This window comes from Gobio gobio (genome assembly GCF_949357685.1).
Source record: "Gobio gobio genome assembly, chromosome: 21".
Classification (NCBI taxonomy): domain Eukaryota; kingdom Metazoa; phylum Chordata; class Actinopteri; order Cypriniformes; family Gobionidae; genus Gobio; species Gobio gobio.
This window is the reverse complement of record NC_137117.1, coordinates 33,171,921-33,192,965: the sequence shown is the minus strand read 5'-3', so window position 1 is coordinate 33,192,965 and position 21,045 is coordinate 33,171,921. Positions and strand designations below refer to the sequence as shown.

Sequence of the window (21,045 nt, the reverse complement as noted above, 5' to 3'; positions counted from 1 at the left end):
AAAAAAATAAATACAATAAATAAATAAATAGAGATTAATTTGCTTATTAAATAGTTTTGTGTACCTTGCATCACAGAAGTGGTAGCACTGGCTATCATTGTGGTCTGCACATGTGCAGCGATGAAGCACCTCCGCAACTGTCCCACTGGAGCGTCTCAATCGCTGAGGGCTGCGGTAACTTGATATGCCATACGGAACTGTGCGCCTGCAGACACGAGAACAGAACAGACGCAAACTCTTATTTTGGACATTTCACTATAGTCATATGATTTATCATTATCATTTATCATAATAATTTCATCATTTCATGTCATATGACCAAATGTTTTCATTAAATAATTACACATTAACAAAAATTTGCTATACAAATTTAATTATAATAAAATTATAAAAGATTATACAAAAAAAGTGTTTCTTTGCACAATTTCTTTGTTTTTGTAACTTAAAAACTTCAGTTCTTAAGGTAAATCTTAAGCAGTTTTAATGGTGAAATTTTATTCAACTGACTTAAAGGGGGGGTGAAATGCTGTTTCATGCATACTGAGTTTTTTTACACTGTAATGCTGCGTTCACACCAAACGCGATTAGAGCGTCAAAATCGCGTCTAGTTTGACGCGTGAACATTTTGAATCCATTCGCGCGTCCGCGGCGAATTGGACGCGCGTAGAAATCGAGCGTTTGAAGCGAAATAGACGCATGTTCAAGGCGCTCCTTGAATATATGGAGAGATATGTCATAAGACACCACTCTGCCTCTTTTAACTTTCATAAAAAATATATATTAGATTAGATTAGATTAGATTCAACTTTATTGTCATTACACAAGTACAAGTACAAGGCAACGAAATGCAGTTTAGGTCTAACCAGAAGTGCAATAGCAGCAAGTGCAGGATATACAATGGATGCGTAAGTGCAGGACATGGATATGTACTGAATATGTATAAATATGTATAAATAGAGAGACGTTATTACTATAAACAGAACTGAATTTACAGGTGAATATGTACAGTGAATAAATATACAGATGGCTATTACTATAAACAGAATTTACAGGTGAATATGTACTATGAATACAATATACAGATGGCTATTACTATAAACAGAATTTTACAGATAGAGATATACAATAATATGCTAGGCTAATATGAGGAATAGCAGTGGATTAGGGTAGTGCAATAAATTATGGACAGAGCTATCCGGAAAAAAAGTGTAAAGTGCAGTGGAAAGTGGTTGCATATTACAGTTAGAAGTACAGTGCAAAATGCAAATGTAAACATTGGTACTATAAATACAGTCGGCAGTGCAAATGAGCATAATCCAGTTAAGATATGGCAGTGCAAGATGCATATGTAAACAGTTGTTACTGTGATAAACAGTCGGTAGTGCAAATAACAAAGTGAAGGAAGATGTGAGGTACACTCTAAAAAAAAAAAGGTTCTATATTGCACCAAAAATGGTTCTTGGCTCGTAATCATAGGGGAACCTTTTTTAGTGCTATATAGCACCAATTTTGGTGCTTCAGTGGTTCTTCAGCGGTTCTTCAGAGGTTCTTCAGCGGTTCTTCAGAGGTTCTTCAGCGGTTCTTCACCGGTTCTTTGACTAAGGTGCTATATAGCACCTCTGAAGAACCGCTGAAGAACCACTGAAGCACCAAAATTGGTGCTATATAGCACTAAAAAAGGTTCCCCTATGATTACGAGCCTTTTTTTTTAGAGTGTAGGAGAGTTATCAGTTTATGAGGGAAGTGGATCAACGGGGGTTTGAGTTCAATAAAGAGACAGCTCTGGGGAAAAAACTGTTCTTTAGTCTGCTGGTCCTGGTCCTGTGGATCCTGAAACGCCTGCCGGAGGGCAGGAGAGAAAACAGTCTGTGGGCTGGGTGAGAGGAGTCCTTGAGGATGCTGCGAGCTCGATGCAGGCAGCGTTTCCTCTGGATGTGTTCGATGGCAGGCAGTGGAGTCCCTGTGATGCGCTGGGCAGTTTTCACCACCCGCTGCAGTGCCTTGCGCTCCGCAACAGAGCAGCTCCCATACCACACTGCCACACAGTTGGTCAGGATGCTTTCTATTGCGCAGCGATAGAAGTTCACCAGGATAGCCGAGGAGAGCTGATTCTTCCTCAGTGTCCTCAGGAAGAAGAGGCGCTGGTGAGCTTTCTTGACCAGGCTGGAGGTGTTGGTCGTCCACGACATGTCCGCCGAGATGTGGATCCCCAGGAACTTGAAACTGGAGACACGTTCAACAGCCATTCCATTGATGTGGATGTGTGTGCCTCTTGACTCCTTCCTGAAGTCCACGATGAGCTCCTTCGTTTTGGTGGTGTTGAGGAGCAGGTTATTATCAGCGCACCATGTGGCCAGGTGCTGGATCTCCTCCCTATAGGCAGTCTCATCGTTGTTGCTGATGAGCCCAATCACCATAGTGTCGTCCGCAAACTTGACGATGGAATTAGATCCATACACAGGCTTGCAGTCGGCGGTGAAGAGGGAGTAGAGAAACGGACTTAGCACACAGCCCTGTGGTACACCAGTGTTGAGTGTGATGGATGTGGAGCAGGTGAATCCTGAACGAACATTCTGGGTTCTGTCAGTTAGGAAGTCCAAAATCCAGTTACACATTGAAGTGTTGATGCCCAGGTCTCCAAGTTTGGCTATTAACTTGGATGGGATGACAGTGTTGAACGCTGAGCTGAAGTCAACAAACAGCATGCGTGCATACGTGTTCTTATGGTCCAGATGGGTGAGCACAGAGTGCAGTGCCATGGAAACGGCATCCTCTGTGCTCCTATTGCTGCGGTAGGCAAACTGGTGTAAGTCCAATGTGGATGGTATAGAGTCTTTTAGGTGTTCCAGGACCAGCCGCTCAAAGCACTTCATAACGATGGGTGTGAGTGCTACAGGGCGGTAGTCATTAGGGCACCTCGGGTTAGAGTGTTTCGGCACTGGCACAATGGAAGTGCGTTTAAAGCATGTCGGTACAGCTGCTTGGGCAAGAGACAGGTTGAAAATGTCTGTAAAAACCCCAGCGAGCTGCTCCGCACATGCCCTGAGCACACGTCCAGGGATGTTGTCTGGTCCAGCAGCCTTGTGTGCGCTGTTCCGGCTCAGTGCCTTGCAGACATCTGTGGAGGAGAGTGTGATTGGTGGGTGGTCAGCTGAGGGTTTGAGCTTGTTGGCAGTTTCTCTGTTGTCTCTTTCAAAACGAGCATAAAAGTAATTTAGCTCGTTCAGGAAGTTGACATCAGTGGCTGCGGGGGTGGAGTGGGGGGGTTTGTAGTCACTGATGGCCTGGATGCCCTGCCACATGCGTCGAGGGTCAGAGTTGGAAAAGTGACCCTCTATCTTTAGCTTGTAGCAGTGCTTGGCCTTTTTGATGCCCCTCTTCAGGTTAGCTCTGGATGTACTGTAGGCTTGTGCATCACCTGATCTGAAGGCAGTATTGCGTGACTTCAGCAGGAGTCGAACTTCCCTGTTCATCCAAGGCTTCTGATTAGGGTATGTGGTGATCTGTTTCTGGGTTGTAACACTGTCGATGGTGGTATTGATATGATCCAATACAGAGGAAGTGAATGAGTCAATGTCCGTGTGAGCGCCACTGGTGGCTTGAGAAGCAAACATACTCCAGTCTGTGTTTAGAAACCTTTCCTGGAGTGTGGAATCAACCCCCGCAGGCCACACCTTGATGGTCTTTACTGATGGCTTCACACGGTTGATGAGGGGTGAATATTTGGGTGATAGAAACAAAGAGAGGTGGTCTGACTGTCCCAGGTGGGGGAGGGGTGTCGCAACGTAAGCGCCAGCCATGTTTGTGTAAACATGGTCTAAGGTTTTGTTTCCTCTGGTGTGGCAGGAAACATGCTGGTGAAACTTGGGTAGCACTGACTTTAGGTTTGAATGATTAAAGTCACCTGCAACAATAAACGCAGCTTCCGGGTGATCAGTCTGTTGTTTACTGATGGCTGCGTGAAGTTCTTTCATAGCAAGCTTGGCATCAGCATCCGGGGGAATATAGGCTGCAGTGATAATAGTGGAGGTGAACTCCCGCGGTAGATAAAACGGTCTACATTTAACCATGAGAAACTCCAGGTTAGCTGAACAATGACTCCCAACAATAGCAGAGTTTGTGCACCAAGCTTTGTTAATATAAATGCACAATCCACCCCCTCTGCTCTTACCGGAGCCATCTAGTGTTCTATCCGCCCTGAGTGTGTGGAGTCCCGCTAGCTCAATAGCGGTGTCCGGTATTCCGCTGTTTAACCAGGTTTCAGTGAAGATTAGGACGTTACAGTTCAAAAGTTTCTTACTGTGTGTAATGCTGAGTCGAATCTCCTCCATTTTGTTCACTAGCGATCGTACATTGGCAAGGAAAATGCTGGGTAAAGAGAGCCGGTAAGGAGTTAGCCTTAGCTTAGCTCTTAGACCTCCACGCTTACCCCGCCTTTGTTTATGATCACAGCGCCGCCTTCTAGCACTTCCGCCCGGCCGGGCAGAGCGCATCGCCTCGGGCGTCCTAGCGATCTCAGGAAGGAGTCGAAGATTGTCCATAAAACTGTCGGAAATTCGCAAACCAATATCCAAAAGCTCACAACGGGTGTACGATGTAAAAGCACAACTGTTCTGTACGAACAGACCCGAGATGAACAAGAAAAATACCGCAAAATTGCAGAATCTGGAGAGACGCTGAGCCTCGCGATCTACTCGCGCCGCCATCTTGGTCGTACGAACGTATTAAACATTAATAGCCACATAAATGTGGTCCAGGCAACTCCTACATTATCTTCACTGCATGTGTATTTAAATATCCTTAAAAAATAAAGTTCCCTTTCGTTCAGTCACTACGACGTACGTAGTGACTAACGAATGGGGGTTTTGCTTAGAAGCCAATCATCTTCAGAGAAATCAACAGCGCCCAATGGCAGTGCCAATGCCATGGGCATGCGGAATTTGCATGCGTAACTCCGCCCCACCTCGTGGGTATATAAGGAAGTACGCTGGCAACATCGCATTATGTTTCTGCTTTGGAGCCAAGAGTATCTCTTCACTCCTTCAAGCCTGATCTGAGTCTTCGACAAGCCTTCGAGACGAGCAGCTTTCCAGAGACGTTGGTGTTACGGCGCGTTCCAGTGATCATCATACTGCCTGCCTGCTGATCTGCGCAGTGGTCCGATAGACAGCTGGTGTGTGGTCCCTGGGCGCTTCGGCGTTCTCTGCGAAGCTTCCTCTCATAAAAGAGCTTACACGTGACGCGTCCTTTTCAGGATGTCTCGTCCGTGTACTTCTGGGTGTGGCCGGTCGTTGTCCTCTTCTGATGGGCACAAACACTGTCTGGTATGTTTGGGCTTTCAACATGCCCAGGCAGCGTTTGTGGATGAGTCATGTTCCCACTGCGGGAACATGACCATCGCGGTGTTGCGGTCAAGACTCCATGACCTTCGTAATGAAGTGAGAGTCCCCTCTACCACACCCCGATCTACTGAGTCCCAGAGGCCCAGTACTTCGGCTGGTGGTCAGGGTGACCTGACGGTTACGGTGTGGAACAAAGCCCCGACGCTCATGCCTCGGGCCACACCCCCGTCTTGCACACTGCAACCCGCGAGTGTTCAGACGCAGATCGCGGGGCCGGCTCCTGCCCCCCCGCGCATCTCGTTTGGCGCTCCGGAGGAGGATGCGATGTCGGTCACCGCATCACAAGGTGGGCTCGAGTCCTCTGAGGATGATGACTCGGCTGTGCTGCCACCTTCGGGCGCGCCAGCATTGCCCGAGTCGGACCCAGAGCTGACAGCCATGTTGTCTCAGGCAGCCACGAGCTTAGGGATAGAGTGGAACCCTCCGCCCTGTCCCGAACGCTCCAGGCTCGACGATTGGTTTTTGGGAGCGCGCGCTGACAACCGTCAGTCCCCGCCCCCAATACCTTTCTTTCCCGAGCTTCATGAGGAACTCGCGCGGTCCTGGAAGTCCCCGTTGTCTTCCCGTGACCGTTCGACGACTTCCTCCGCCTTCTCCATCCTCGATGGGGCGGCGGCCAATGGGTACACTGGGGTCCCCCCAGTTGAACGTTCTGTTGCGATGCAACTGTGTCCTCAGAGCGCTTCAACCTGGCGCGGTGATCCTAAGCACCCCTCCAAAGCCTGTCGGTTCACATCAACCTTGGTGGCGAAATCGCACAGAGCCGCGGGGCAGGCTGCCGCTTCTTTGCATGCCATGGCGATCCTCCAGGTCTACCAGGCCAGGATCCTCAAGGACATGCACGAGGGTGGAGTTGATCCGGGGCTCTTAAATGAGCTGCGTGCCGCCACCGACCTCGCTCTCCGAGCGACGAAGGTGACCGCACGCTCCCTGGGTCAAGTGATGTCCACAAACGTGGTCCAGGAGCGTCACTTATGGCTGAACCTGGCCGATATGCGGGACACCGAGCGGACCCGGTTCCTCGATGCCCCCATATCCCAGGCCGGCCTCTTCGGCGGGGCGGTTGAGGACTTTGCCCAACAGTTCTCAATCGCCCAGAAGCAGACTGAGGCTATAAAACACGTACTGCCCCGGCGGCCAGCTGCTGCCTCCACCCAGCCGCCGGCACAGTCGCCTCAGTCTGCTCCACGCCGAGGACGCCCTCCTAAGGCTCCCGCCCCTCCCGCCCGGCCCAAGCAGCAGCCTTCACCCGGGCCAGGTGGCAGAGGTCGCCGTAGGAAGGCGTCACAATCCGCTCAGCCCGCCCCGCTAAACGCCAGGCCAAGCGGCGTTCCTGAGACGGATGGCTCAGGGATGGAATATTCTTTCCAGGAGATGGTAGCAGGACCACTCCTTCCCCCGGTGGAGGGCCGGGGGAGAATCCTTTGTTCAGCTGCTGGCCCTCGGGTCAGCAGCACCCTAATTTGGTCAAAGAAAGAATTAACACTCCCATCCCTGAGCCCACAGAGTCCGGTGATGACGGTGCGCGCCACCCACAGGTCCCGCCACTCGCATCCCACTCCGTCGCCAGCCTCCTGGCAGAGCAGACCCCAGTGGAACATGCGTCCTTCCCTGGTCTCCTCTGTCAGGACGCAGCAGTCAACCGTGCCCCCGCGACGGGACGCCCCTCAGCCTCCCTTGTCCGGGCCGGTGACGCTGCATCGCTGCAAGCCCACACCGGGTACGTCTGTAATCCGTATGACCCCGCTGGCACAGTTTCTGGGAGTCTGGCTTCAGCTTCCAGGGCTGTCCCGCTGGGTCGCGCGGACCATCAGGCGCGGCTACGCGATTCAGTTCGCGCAGGTTCCTCCCTGCTTCCGGGGAGTCCGTTCCACTATGATCGGGGCCAATGCCCCCGTCATGCGAGCGGAGATTGCCACCCTACTGGCGAAGGGTGCGATCGAACCTGTCCCTCCAGCCGAGATGAATTCCGGATTTTACAGCCCGTACTTCATTGTACCCAAAAAGACCGGTGGGCTACGACCGATCCTGGACCTGCGCGTCTTGAACCGTTACCTTCACCGGTTTCCGTTCAAGATGTTGACAGCGAAACGCCTTTTCGAATGCGTTCGTCCAGACGATTGGTTTGCAGCGATCGACCTGAAGGACGCCTACTTCCATGTCTCCATTCTACCTCGACACAGACCGTTCCTACGGTTTGCTTTCGAGGGGCGGGCATATCAGTATGCAGTTCTACCATTCGGGCTATCTCTGTCCCCTCGCGTCTTTACGAAGATTGCCGAGGCAGCCCTTGAGCCCCTTCGGCAGCACGGGGTTCGCATCCTAAACTACCTCGACGACTGGCTCATACTGGGTCACTCTCGAGAGCAGGTTTGCGGACACAGAGATTTGGTGCTTCATCACCTAGCCCGTCTGGGCCTTCGGGTCAACTGGGAGAAGAGCAAACTTTGCCCCGCGCAGAGGATCTCTTTTCTCGGTATGGATATCGACTCGGTCGCCATGTGCGCGCAGCTTTCGAGCGAGCGCGCGCAGTCTCTGCTGACTTCCCTTCGTCAAATCGAGGGCAAGAGTGCGGTTCCACTGAAACTATTTCAGAGGCTCCTGGGGCATATGGCATCTGCAGCCGCGGTGACGCCGCTCGGATTGCTTCATATGAGACCGCTTCAGCACTGGCTACGCGATCGAGTCCCGAGATGGGCATGGCGGTCTTGCACGCTCCGGGTACAAGTGACTCGGGCCTGCTTACAGACGTTCACCCCGTGGTCGAACCTCAGTTTTCTGCGGACCGGAGTGTCCTTAGAACGAGTTTCCAGGCATGTTGTTGTATCAACAGATGCATCATCCACGGGCTGGGGTGCCATGTGCAATGGACAAGCAGCCGCGGGCTCCTGGACAGGACCCCAGCGCCTTCTGCAAGTATGCGTTTCCCCCAGTGAGCCTCCTTGCACAGGTACTGTGCAAGATCAGGGAGGACAAGGAGCAGGTCATGTTGGTCGCCCCGTATTGGCACGGCCAGACCTGGTTCTCAGAACTTCTACTCCTTGCGACAGCCCCTCCCTGGCCTATTCCTCTGAGACCGGACCGGTCGGCTGAGATTAAGTTCTTGTCTATGAAGACGGCTCTGCTGACCGCATTGGCCTCGCTTAAGAGGGTCGGGGACCTGCAAGCATTTTCGGTTGACGAAGCGTGCCTTGAGTTCGGGCCGGCTAACTCTTACGTGATCCTGAGACCCCGGCCCGGATATGTGCCCAAGGTTCCCACCACTCCGTTCCGAGATCAGGTGGTGAACCTGCAAGCGCTGCCTTTGGAGGAGGCAGACCCAGCCTTGGCATTGCTCTGTCCAGTACGCGCTCTCCGCGCCTATGTAGACAGTACGCGATGTTTCAGGACCTCAGACCAGCTCTTTGTCTGTTATGGTGGAGAGCGGAAGGGAAGTGCTCTCTCAAAGCAGAGGTTGTCTCACTGGATAGTGGACACCATTGTTTTGGCTTACCAGCAGCAAGGTCGACCATGTCCCATTGGTGTGAGGGCACACTCCACCCGGAGTGTGGCCTCCTCTTGGGCTCTAGCGCATGGCGCCTCGCTAACAGACATCTGCAGAGCTGCAGGCTGGGCGACACCCAACACATTCGCCAGATTCTACAATCTCCGAGTGGAGCCAGTGTCCAACTATGTACTCGCCCCTACGGGTGGCCGGTAATGGGCCAGGCTCAGGTGTCTTCGCTTGCTCGCAATTCCACTCCAAGGACTGGATACGTGCGATATTTTCCCTCAGGTGAGCTCCCCGAGAGCCCTGAGCTCCTCCAGCACTGCTTACGCCGACATCAGTTCAGTCTGCCCTTTCGAGCCCAGACCCTCATGTCCGGCCAGGTGCTCCGTGTGCATGGTTCCCCTCCGGCGACCCCCACACGAGTATTTCCACCGTAAGCCTCCTCAGCGAGCAGGTGTCTTTCCCTTGGCAAGTCCCTGCCAACGCTAGGGTTAAAAATCCACCTTCGGCTGGTACCCTAGAGATCTTCCATATGCAGCCCTTAGCGGGTCATATGTGTGTTCTTAAGCCCTCCCTAAGGGGAGGCATCTTGGCATTCCCTCACTGGGATATGCTTCCCAGTGTACCTTGGTAATCCTGTGTTAAGTGGGAGTCCTTCGTCCGTACTAGTCTTACGACAGGGTACTCACACTTACCCAGGGCACTGGACGACAGCTGAGTGGCGTTGTTGTATTGGCACCCCCATTCGTTAGTCACTAACGTACGTCGTAGTGACTGAACGAAAGGGAACGTCTCAGTTACGTATGTAACCCTCGTTCCCTGAGGAGGGAACGGAGACATACGTTTCCTTTGCCACGTCAGCTGTGCTGCCTGGAACGCGAGTTCAGTCTTGGCTCCTGCAGCAGTAACATAATGCGATGTTGCCAGCGTACTTCCTTATATACCCACGAGGTGGGGCGGAGTTACGCATGCAAATTCCGCATGCCCATGGCATTGGCACTGCCATTGGGCGCTGTTGAATTCTCTGAAGATGATTGGCTTCTAAGCGAAACCCCCATTCGTTAGTCACTAACGTACGTCTCCGTTCCCTCCTCAGGGAACGAGGGTTACATACGTAACCGAGACGTTATGAAACTTCTCTTTGCCCTCAGTCAAAACGATTTGGCAGACAACAAATTATAGATTCATGGCACCAAAGATCGCCCGTTAGATCTACACAAGACGAACCACTACAGGACATCAGAGCCAGCGGCAAACGTCAGAAGGACTAGCCGAGGAAAGGCTGCTCACGCCCGGGGTTATGAGCGGTGAGTGCCCGGTGATCGCCTGGATCTCACAACTCCAAAAACACAAGATTATTTTTTTTAAATAGAGTAAAGACAGGTAGGGGGCGCTACATAATGTTTTAGCCTGGTCGCTATTCACTGCCATTTTATGGAGGAGCGCGTACAAGACTGAAAAACCTAGGGCATTGGAACAACAGCAGGGCGAGTAAAAGATGACTTTATTTTAATTTCAAGGTGAACTATCCCTTTAAAGTCAGTATAATGTCTGTTGGGGGACCATCAAAATAAAGTTTAGCAGATATTAAACAGAGAGTCTCCTAATGCTTTAATGACTGATAGTTACAGTCATGTGAAAAAATATAGACATATCAATATTTGATCTTCTTTCAAACAATATCTCTAGATGAGGTGATGTAATTGAACCAAAAACAATGACATTTTAACCATAATATCATTTATTTAACAAAAAATTTACCTATGCCCTAATAGCTATTGCCCCCTTTAGCTGAAATAACCTCAATAAGACGTTTCCTATAACTGTCTACAAGTCTCTAACATCGACTGGGAGAAAGTTTTCCCCACTCCTCTATACAGAATCTTTTCAGCTGTGATGTTTGAGAGGTTTCTTGCATGCACAGCCCGTTTCAAATCACCCCACAGCATCTCAATAGGATTAAGATCCGGGCTTTGGCTTGGACATTCCTGAAATCTCATTTTCTTTCTTTTTAGCCATTCCTTGGTGGATTTCCTGGAATGTTTTGGGTCATGTTTGGGTCAATTGTCATGTTGCATTGCATGATAAGAATTTGAAGAAGAGGAGCTATATGACAAGAAAAGTCACTCTTCATCGGCACGAAGCACAGACAAGCATGTTTGTGATTATGTCAGGGACCAAGCTACATATCGCAGTGAGCAGGCTGATTTAGCCACTGATCAGCATCAGGATTGCAAATTTGAACTAGACCAAGTAACAGATCAGAACCGGGCTACCTCTTAAACTGAACCAAATATAGCGCAGGTGAATGATAGCCAGTATGTTGTACTTGATGCATGTTCTTCATCTCAAAGAGAGCCAAAAATGCAAAAATTAAAACCTCTCAAGAAACATGAAAGAGGAGTCAATCGAAATACCAGTCAGCAATAAATGCCAGCAACAACCCAGGTTCAGTGGAGTATCAAGTTCTTTGCAACAACACTCAGACACTTCAGGCATGATGGACCTAGTAAAATATATTGCGCGTCGTAAGCTGGTGAGCACTGGTTTAACATGCTTTGATGATCACCCTGAAAGTTACAGAGCCTGGAGGTCCTCTTTTACCAACACAATCAAAGATTTGGGTCTTACAGCCAGCGAGGAGCTAGACTTGTTGTCAAAGTGGCTCTGCAAAGAATCTTCAGAGTACATGAGACGTCTTAGGTCAGTTCACACTGGAAACCCAGACACAGCCTTGAAAATGGTCTGGAAGAGACTTGATGAATGTTACAGCTCACCTGAAGTTATCGAAAGTGCGTTGTTTAAGAAGTTAGACAGTTTTCCCAGAATTTCAGGCAAAGATAACCTCAAACTTAGAGAGCTTGAAGATCTTTTTTAATGGAGCTGCTCTCAGCCAAAGAAGACGGCTATCTACCAGGCTTAGCTTAGACACTGCTCGTGGCATCACACCTAATTTTGAAAAACTGCCATATGCCTTACAAGAGAAGTGTAAGTGTTTGAGCCTTGAGTTTCTCAAGGCTCAAAGTTCAAAGAAGAATTTGGTGTCACTTACCCTCCTTTCTCATTCTTTACTCAGTTCATTTGCAATCATGCCAAAACACGCAACGATCCCAGCTTTGCTTTTTTCAGTAGTTACCGTCCACAGTATGAAGGACCCCCTCAAAAATGCACTAACTTCAAGACACCAGTGTGGGTACACAAAACTGAAATCTCTCATGGAGCATCTCAAGACAAAATGCCTTCTAAAGATGATCCAGCCAAATACTGTCCCATCCACAATAAACCCCACCCTTTAAGGAAATGTCGAGGCTTCAGAATGAAGACAATCGACAAGCAAAAAGCTTTTCTGAAAGAGCAAGTGATCTGCTTCTGGTGCTGCTCATCATTGTCACATTTTGCTCGGGATTGCAAAGCCATTCTAAAATGTGATGAATGCGGCAGTGATAGTCATAACTCAGCTCTGCATCCTGGTCCACCTTAATGGGCACCCAAAACCCAAAGTCCTCCATTACAGCATGGCGGAGAGGATGTAGGAGAAATTCCAATGACACAAGAGGTGAGCTCTCTTTACACTGAAGTTTGCCACGGCCTTTCCACAAAATCTTGCTCCAAAATATGTCTAGTCAAGGTGTTTCCTGACGGGCATCCTGAGAATGTAGTAAAGATGTATGCTATGCTCGATGATCAGAGCAACAGATCTCTGGCCAGGTCAAAATCATTTAGACTTATTCAACATCAATTTCAAAGCATCTCCTTACAGCCAAAAGACATGTGCTGGATTAATTGAGTGTTCAGGAAGAAAAGCAAATGCTATCGGATTGAAGCAGCAAATGGTGGAATTAGTCTTGCGCTTCCAACATTAATTGAATGTGATGAAATTCCCAACAACCGCAATGAAATTCCAACACCTGCGGCTGCTCTCCATCAACCTCACCTCAAGCATATTGCATCTGAAATCCCAGTTCTAGACCCTGAAGCTCACATCCTCCTGCTGCTTGCACGAGATATACTCATAAGGTGAGAAAACAAATTAACGGCCCGCACAACACACCCTTTGGCCAAAAACTAGACCTAGGATGGGTTCTGGTTGGCGAAGTATGCCTAGGAGATGTGCACAAGCCCAGTGTTTCCAGTGTCAAGACAAACATCTTAGAAAATGGAAGACCCTCACTGTTCATTCCTTGTACAAGTCACGTACATGTTAAAGAAAAGATCACTAGTAACTTAACAGCTCTGCATACAGCTCATGACTTTGAAACACATTTGAACATGAGCAAAGACAATCTAGGCCAGGATTTATTTAAAACAACAGAGAACGACAGTAAACCTGCACCCTCCATCGAAGATGAAGTCTTTTTAAAGACTATGGAGAGAGAAGTTTACCAGAATGATTCCAACAGTTGGGTGGCACCTCTTCCCTTTAGATCTCCATGGCCAGTTCTTCCAAACAACAGACATCAAGCTTTAAGCCGCCTCTCTTCCTTGCAGCGTTCCCTAGAACGGAAGCCAGATATGAAAGAACAGTTTGTAACCTTCATGCAAAAACTATTCGACAGTGACCATGCAGAACTTGCAGCTCCAATACCAAAGGGAAAGGAATGTTGGAAAGTCTATCATCCCAAAAAACCTGATCAGATCAGGGTAGTATATGACTCCAGGGCACAGCATGAGGGGATCTCTCTCAATAATGTGCTCCTCACTGGACCAGACCTTAATAACAGCCTAATTGGTGTCCTGGTGCGTTTCACGAAAGAGTGTGTAGCAGTGATGGCAGACATACAACAAATGTTTCACTGTTTTGTTGTGTTAGAGGATCATAGAAATTACCCACGCTTCCTATGGCATCGTGATATTGACCTTAACATGGACATTGTTGAATACAGGATGAAAGTCCATGTGTTTGGCAACAGCCCTTCCCCGGCAGTAGCAACTTTCTGCCTAAGACAAGCAGCAGAGAAGGGTACGCAACGATCCAGACACCAGACACTTTGTGGAACGTGAGTTCTATGTGGACGATGCACTAATTTCCAACCGAAGAGGAAGCAATAGACCTACTAAAGAGAACACAAGCATCCCTCTCTGAATCAAACTTGCGGCTGCACAAGATTGTATCCAACAGTGTACAAGTACTTAAAGCATTCCCATCTGAAGATCACGCAAAGGACATCAAAGACCTTGATCTCAGTGGAACAACCATGCCTACACAACGCAGCCTTGGTCTGAATTGGGAAACTGCGACTGACACATTTACTTTTAATGTATCAGTCAACGACAAACCATTCACACGCCGTGGTGTCCTATCCATAATCAATAGTCTCTTCGATCCTCTTGGTCTTGTGGCTCCTGTCACTATACAGGGAAGGTTTCTTCTTAGAGAGCTATCCATCGAAGGTACAGACTGGGATGCACCACTGCCACAAGAGAAATGCAATGGGTGGGAATCATGGAAAGATTCATTAAAAGACTTGCAACACCTTCATATTCCTCGTTCTTACTCGACAAACTCTCTTTCAAAGGCAAATCACAAAGAGATCTGTGTTTTCTCAGATGTGTCAACGAAAGCTATAGGAGCGGTAGCATATCTCAGGACAGTAGATGGAGATGGACAGATCAGCATTGGCTTCATTTTAGGAAAAGCAAAACTGACACCAAAAAACCAGCCTACCATACCCTGGTTAGAGCTTTGTGCAGCAGTCTTAGCAGTGGAGGTAGCAGAACTCATTGTTCAAGAGATTGACTTCAAGCCAGATGCTATTACCTTCTACTGTGGCAGTAAAATTGTACTCGGCTACATCCACAAGGAAACTAAACGTTTCTACGTCTATGTCCACAACAGGGTACAGAGAATCAGACAATTTTCAGAACCAAAGCAGAGGCGATACATACCCACAGAGCACATTCCTGCTGACATTGCTTCTAGGTCCATCCATGCATCTCAACTCGCGAGATCTAACTGGCTTACAGGTCCAGCATTCCTGCGTAAGCCACATGCAGATGACTTCATTATCACAGACAACTTTATGCTTGTGGACCCAGATTCAGATACAGTGATCAGGCCAACTGTGACAGCTTGTGCCACAGGAACAGAGGATAAACATCTGACCTCTGACAGGTTTCAGAGATTCTCCTCTTGGAAATCCCTGCAAAGAGCCATTGCATCACTGATCCATGTAGCTTGCTCCTCTAGATCCACCAATGAATCCAACACATGCAGCGGTTGGCACCTGTGTTCACAACCACAAACTGTAAGTGAGCTGTTAAAAGCCAAGAATGTGGTATTCCGCTCTGTGCAAAGGGAATAATTCTACAAGGACATTGAAACATTGCTCTTGGGCTCAAATTTCTAGGACAGCCTGACTTGGTCATGTTGGCAGTTGTTTTAAATGTTTTCCACTTGTTAATTATTTTCCGGACAGTGGAATGGCTGATTTAGAATATTTTGGAGATTCTTCTACTCATATGAATCTACAACCTTCTTTCTGAAGGCCTCCGAGAGCTCTTTTGATCTCACCATGGTGATTTCACTCACTTCAACAATCAAGAGCAAACCAAGCGAAATGTATGAGGTTTAAATAAGGCCCTGTCCACACAAGAGCACTGAAACACACTCAAAACGATGCAGCATACATGCCAGGCCAGTGTGTGGTGCTGTAATTCTGCCATAGAAATACACTAAAAACAGAGAAGAGTTGTGGCTAGAAGGGGTACAGCAACGGTCGAAAGTGAGGCAAAATCTCACAATAAAATAACAATAAATAAATTTGATACTTACCAGATTGTGTTTTATTAACGCCACCTACCCCAACCCTACCCTTACAATAATGCAAAAACGGTAATTAAATGACGCAATATTGATGTACGCATGCCCAGTGCCCGTAGTTGTATCCCTTCTAGATTTTACCGTGCAGGACGTGGTGTAATGACATCACTGTTTCACAAAATATACGGATTGGCTGTACACAAGAAAACGCAAGGGTGTCGTTTTCAGATTTATCCACTCAGGGACCCGGTTTCCAAATATATCAGATTCATGCTCCCAAAACGGCAGAAACGTGTGGACCAAACGCTGATACGGTAACCGAGCAATTGGGTTGTTTTAACCCTGCAATCGGGTTGTTTTAACCCAGTGGTTGGGTTAAATGTTTACTTAAAACAACCCAATTGCTGGGTTAGTCCATTTTCAACCCAACTTGTGTTATTTTTAACACAGCATTTTTTAGAGTGTAGTATTATTATTTATTAACATTTTAAGTAGTAAATAAATGTGGGGGTGTCCTATCTTCCTCACCAAATATTGCATTTCTATTAAGTACATTTTACAAATAATTTCTTCAGTTTTATTAGAGTTTAGTATTATTATTTATATTATCTCCATCTCGCAATATTGTTCAAATGATGAGCCAATGTCCATATTAAAAGACAAAGGTTTTCGTGGGGAATCCCCACCGCCATTTTGAAGTGTGCTTCACTTTGTGAAGTGGACAAGGGAAGTTTATATGGACAGACCCTCGCTCCCTCGATTTTGACACTTACTTAATTAATATGTACTCTACTTACTCTACTTAATATGTACATTTCAGACAGCTTCATATCTCACAAAGCAACACGATTGTGACGTCACCGCATATCGAGTTTAATTTACCCCACGGCCCACCATAAACAACTCTATGATATTTTAATTATTTTTTAAAACATTTAAAACAACCCAAACACACCTATATAGAATGCTGCATTAAACAATTTCGTAAGGGGAAAATCAATCCTATAGTGGATTCCAAGTGATCAAGGGCTTAGGATGTTCCAGTTCACTCCATTGCAAATGTTCCTCCAGTAGTGGGCACTCAAGCAACGTAAGCAATGACGCGTCGCACATCCAAGTGAACGATAAGTTAGCTAGTGAAGGGCATAATAAAAATGAACTGGAATGCAGCATAGTATTGGTGCGTTCATGTCCTCCTGGGATGTTCGTATTTACAAGGTGAGAAGTCGTGTTTATGACATCATGTGCGTTCAAGCCTCTTTGGGTGGAGCAAGATGGCGGTGTACCTTCTTTTAATGAGTTTCATGAAAATACAGAAAGGTCTGTTAACTCTGCTTATAGAAAATGAAGAACAAAGAATGCGCATCAGGTGAATTTTAACCTTTTACATTTTAAATTAATCTTAAGATTAAGAACTGTATCGTTACATATTAGGCTAACTGTTATATTACACTACTAGCTTACTTTGTTGTAAATGACAAAGCCTGACAGTGTCACTGCTAAATACCCGTTATATTTTACTTTTGCTATTTCTCTTTCTCTCTCCCTCTGTTGCATCCATTGATTCCGCCATGTTTCTCACTGACACGCCCGAAACTCGTACAGATCGGGGCTTAAAGAAAATCCCAAACTTCCCACTGGAATTTACAACTTCATTGTGGCGTTCTAAAGAAAATCCCAAACTTCCCACTGGAATTTACAACTTCATGGTGGCGTTCATGTGCGCTCAACTCGTAAATACGCTCTTTACGACATGACTTGAAAGCACCATATGCCTAAGAGCTTGATTAGCTGCTTTAGGTGTGTTTAATTGGGGTTGGAGCTAAACTTCGCAGGATAGTGGCCCTCCGGGAGCAAGATTGGACACCCCTGCTGTATGTACTTGCAAAGTTAATTATAGTTAGTAGAATGTCTACAGTGGACTATAGAAATAAAGTTCAAATAAACCTTGCTATATGGAAATCACATTGCCAAATAACGACTTTAAAAGTGGCTCTGGAATAATTTTGGGAATTCTTTAGTGCATTTAAATGTGGTTGTCATTCAAAACTTTTTTCTTTGTTTAATAAAAAATGAGTGATATCTTGACGACAAATATTCAGAATAGTCTCACTCAGTTGGACTGAAGCTGAAGAGGTATGGCATTGATTTTGAGACAACACGTGGGCTGGTAAATCATGTGGAAATGTCGTTTTGATAGTATATAAATGTAATAGAGAACAAATCAATAAAAGTTGAGCCAGAACATAGACAATCATGCCAAGCAGATTATTAAAATTTAAATCACACAGCATGGCACAAGTTGGGCTGAACTCATCCACCCTGGCATAAGACACAGATTGACATTGTACAGTAAGATAGAGAATCTGTAATTGCGCCAATATTTACATAGACTTCACAGCCTGTGATAAACAAGCAAAAACACTAAAGGGGCACACGGGGCATTTTTTTGAGCAATGTTGCCAAATGCTGTTGCTTGGGCACTTTTCCATTGAGAATGAGCAACACATTTCTATCTGGATACTTTAGATCAGTCATGGGCCCTGTGTCTCACCTGGTTGCCCATTGACGGCAACATTGCTCAAAAAGTTGCCCCGTGTATCATCACCTTAATGGTGATGATACACAGTTTCAAGAGAACATAGCATTCAAAAGATCAAGGTTGTGAGAGTCTCTTATGATCAAAAATACAGTAAAAACAGTATTTGAGTTATATATTTATATATAAGATACGTTTTTCACATTTAAATATATTTTAAAATACAATTTATTAATGTGATTAAAGCTGAATTTTCAGCATCATTATGCCAGTGTTCAGTGTCACATGATCCTTAAGAAATATTTAGTCACATATATGTTCTGTTATGGTTGTATTTCATTGCATTTTAGTTCTGTTCCTGTATGAACTGTGTGCCCTGTCCTCTCAGTCCGGCTGAGGGGGCGTGTTCCGGTGGGAAAGTGACGTCAATGCATACCCTCTCTATATATATACTCTGGGTTTTTTATCACTTCTTTGTCCGGTCTCGCCTTTGAGTGGATGTGTTACCCTGTGTTTCTGCCCTGTATCCTTTGAATTGTTCAATTAAAAGATGCATTCTTCATCTTTGCGCTCTCTATACACATTTCTTATTATTATCAATGTTGAAAACAATTGTTCTGTTTAATAATTTTGTGGAAGCCACCATTTTTTTTTTCAGGATTCTTTGACGAATATGAAGTTTAAAACAAAAGGATTACTTTGAAACAGAAATCTTTTGTAAAATGATAAATATCTTTTTCTGAGACTTTTGATCAATTTCATGCATTCTTGCTGAATAAATGTATGAATTTCTTTAAAATAAAATAAAATCTTAGTTTTGAACCCCAAACTTTTGAACGATAGTGTATTTTAAAAGTTATCATTTACTGTATTTTCAAACCTGTATGACTGTCTTTCTACTGCAGAACACAAAAGATGATATTTTGAAGTATTTTGGTAAACTAAAAGTTACAAGAAACACAAAATCTTCTTTTTATTTTTGTACAAGCTTAATGAAAATAAAATGAAAGAAACCTGTTTCATTCAAAAAAAGCTGAAATCACATTGTTGGAGATAAACCTTAAGAGACTGCCTCTAGTGATGGAGATGATGGGTTGAAGCGACGGCCAAAAATCTTTCTGCAGCCTCATCTGGGAAAGCTTCCATGCACTTTATATGAGCTTCTCTCTGATCTCCAGCCACTCTCTTTAGTCTCTCTTTTTGAATGCATGCCTCTCATCTCACATCAGAAGTGTTTCTTCTCATGTTGACCATTTGGTTTCAGTGTGGAGCCAGGGGTCCGAGCAGATTCCTGAAGGATTGCCCGTCAATATCCATAGTGAGTGATGGGCCTCAAATAGCTCAACATCAATCTGAATCACTCTACTAAAAGTCCTGTGGCGATCCCTCTTATATTTGGCTAAATAGGGATAACGAATTCATGACTGCAAGCTGTCATATTTGTACTAACACACCTCTGAATGCATTATCTATAGTAGCCATATATTTTAGCCATGTGTTTGCTGGCTATGAAATGACATTAGGGACTTTTAGGTCCTTTAAAAAAAATCCTTTTAGCTATTTGGGTATTCTGGCTACTATAGAGCGCAAGTGGGCACAGAAAGGGTGTATTTTGAAATATATACACGGTTTATGCTGGCTGTCAAAAGGTAATGCTATTCAAACTCTAATATTTGAGAATACTGTTCTGTTCCATCAGCACCATGGACAGTAGCCGTCACCATGGAAACACAGTCACATCCAAATGTGCTTGTGGTACGTATTGCAGAAAGGTATAACTTTAGTTGGACCTCTATGTACAATTCAAAGTGCAAAAATCACTGAATCAATGATACTCAGTTGATATTAAAATACTACAATTGCCTAGTTCTGGCATGAAACTCTAGATGGTGCAGGCTGATAGGTCTTTAACTCATTTGTTAGCGATCACATCATTATCTACATAGCACAGCTGATTGGTTGCTGTTGCATCAGCAGCCAATGAGCTGCGGCTCAACATTCAAACGAATGCCGGTAGTGTTGCTGTTAGCAATCTGCAGCACGATTTTTTGAGAAACCCTCCACCTCCCCCAGCTCCACCTGTATAGGTGCTACGGGGGTTAATTTGTGTATTTGTGTAACTAATTAATCACAATTTTTTTTCATTGGAAATTTTAATGTTTTTATATTGTAATCATTTCATTTACTCTCCAAATTATTGTAGAAACAACTTAAAGACAGTATATTAAAAATATTTGTTGTAATGGCATCTTTTTATGAATGAAGGCCAGTATCACTGATACTAATACAGCTCCTGCTGTCTCTATGAAATTCAGCATTATAGTATAATTGAAAGCTATCAATTTCAATATTTATAAGGCTTTTAAAAAACAAAAACTTTTAAATTTAAGTGAACTTAAAACAATCTTCACATAAACCCATTATAATAAATGTCAAATTTACCTGTGGCCTTCCTGTTAGACCAACAATAATAAAGTTATCAAACACCTTTCTTAACTGCATAAATAATACATTAAATATAGATGAATCCTTATTAAAGCTACAATTTTCTCTGTTACCTTTGTTCTTTGATTAACTTTAATGACTGACATCACAGCAGCAGGTTTATTAGGCCGCTGTCACTTTAAGATCTGTCGCTGTCAAACATGATTGTTTTCTTACAACTCTTTAAAGGTAGTGTGTACATTTTAGTGGCATCTAATTCTGTTTATTATCCCTGTGTATTTAATGCTGCCTTCACGGGCTATCGGAAATGTCACAATTCCCAAGTCGTGAATACGAGCTTGTTGCATTCAGGTGCTTTGTGGTCAGAATGAACAGGAATCATGGAGGACACCAGGTTTATTCTTGCCTA

The 21,045-nt window shown here is 45.6% G+C and overlaps 1 protein-coding gene across 1 annotated transcript in view; it reads right to left on the bottom strand.

The window, feature by feature from the left end:
- edn3b (endothelin 3b) overlaps positions 1-21,045 on the bottom strand; it is a 35,815-nt gene that overhangs the window by 4,516 nt on the left and 10,254 nt on the right. Inside the window, exon 3 of the mRNA XM_079801867.1 lies at positions 65-205. Within this exon, the coding sequence (XP_079657993.1) occupies positions 65-205 (141 nt within the window). The remainder of the gene's footprint in view (positions 1-64; positions 206-21,045) is intronic.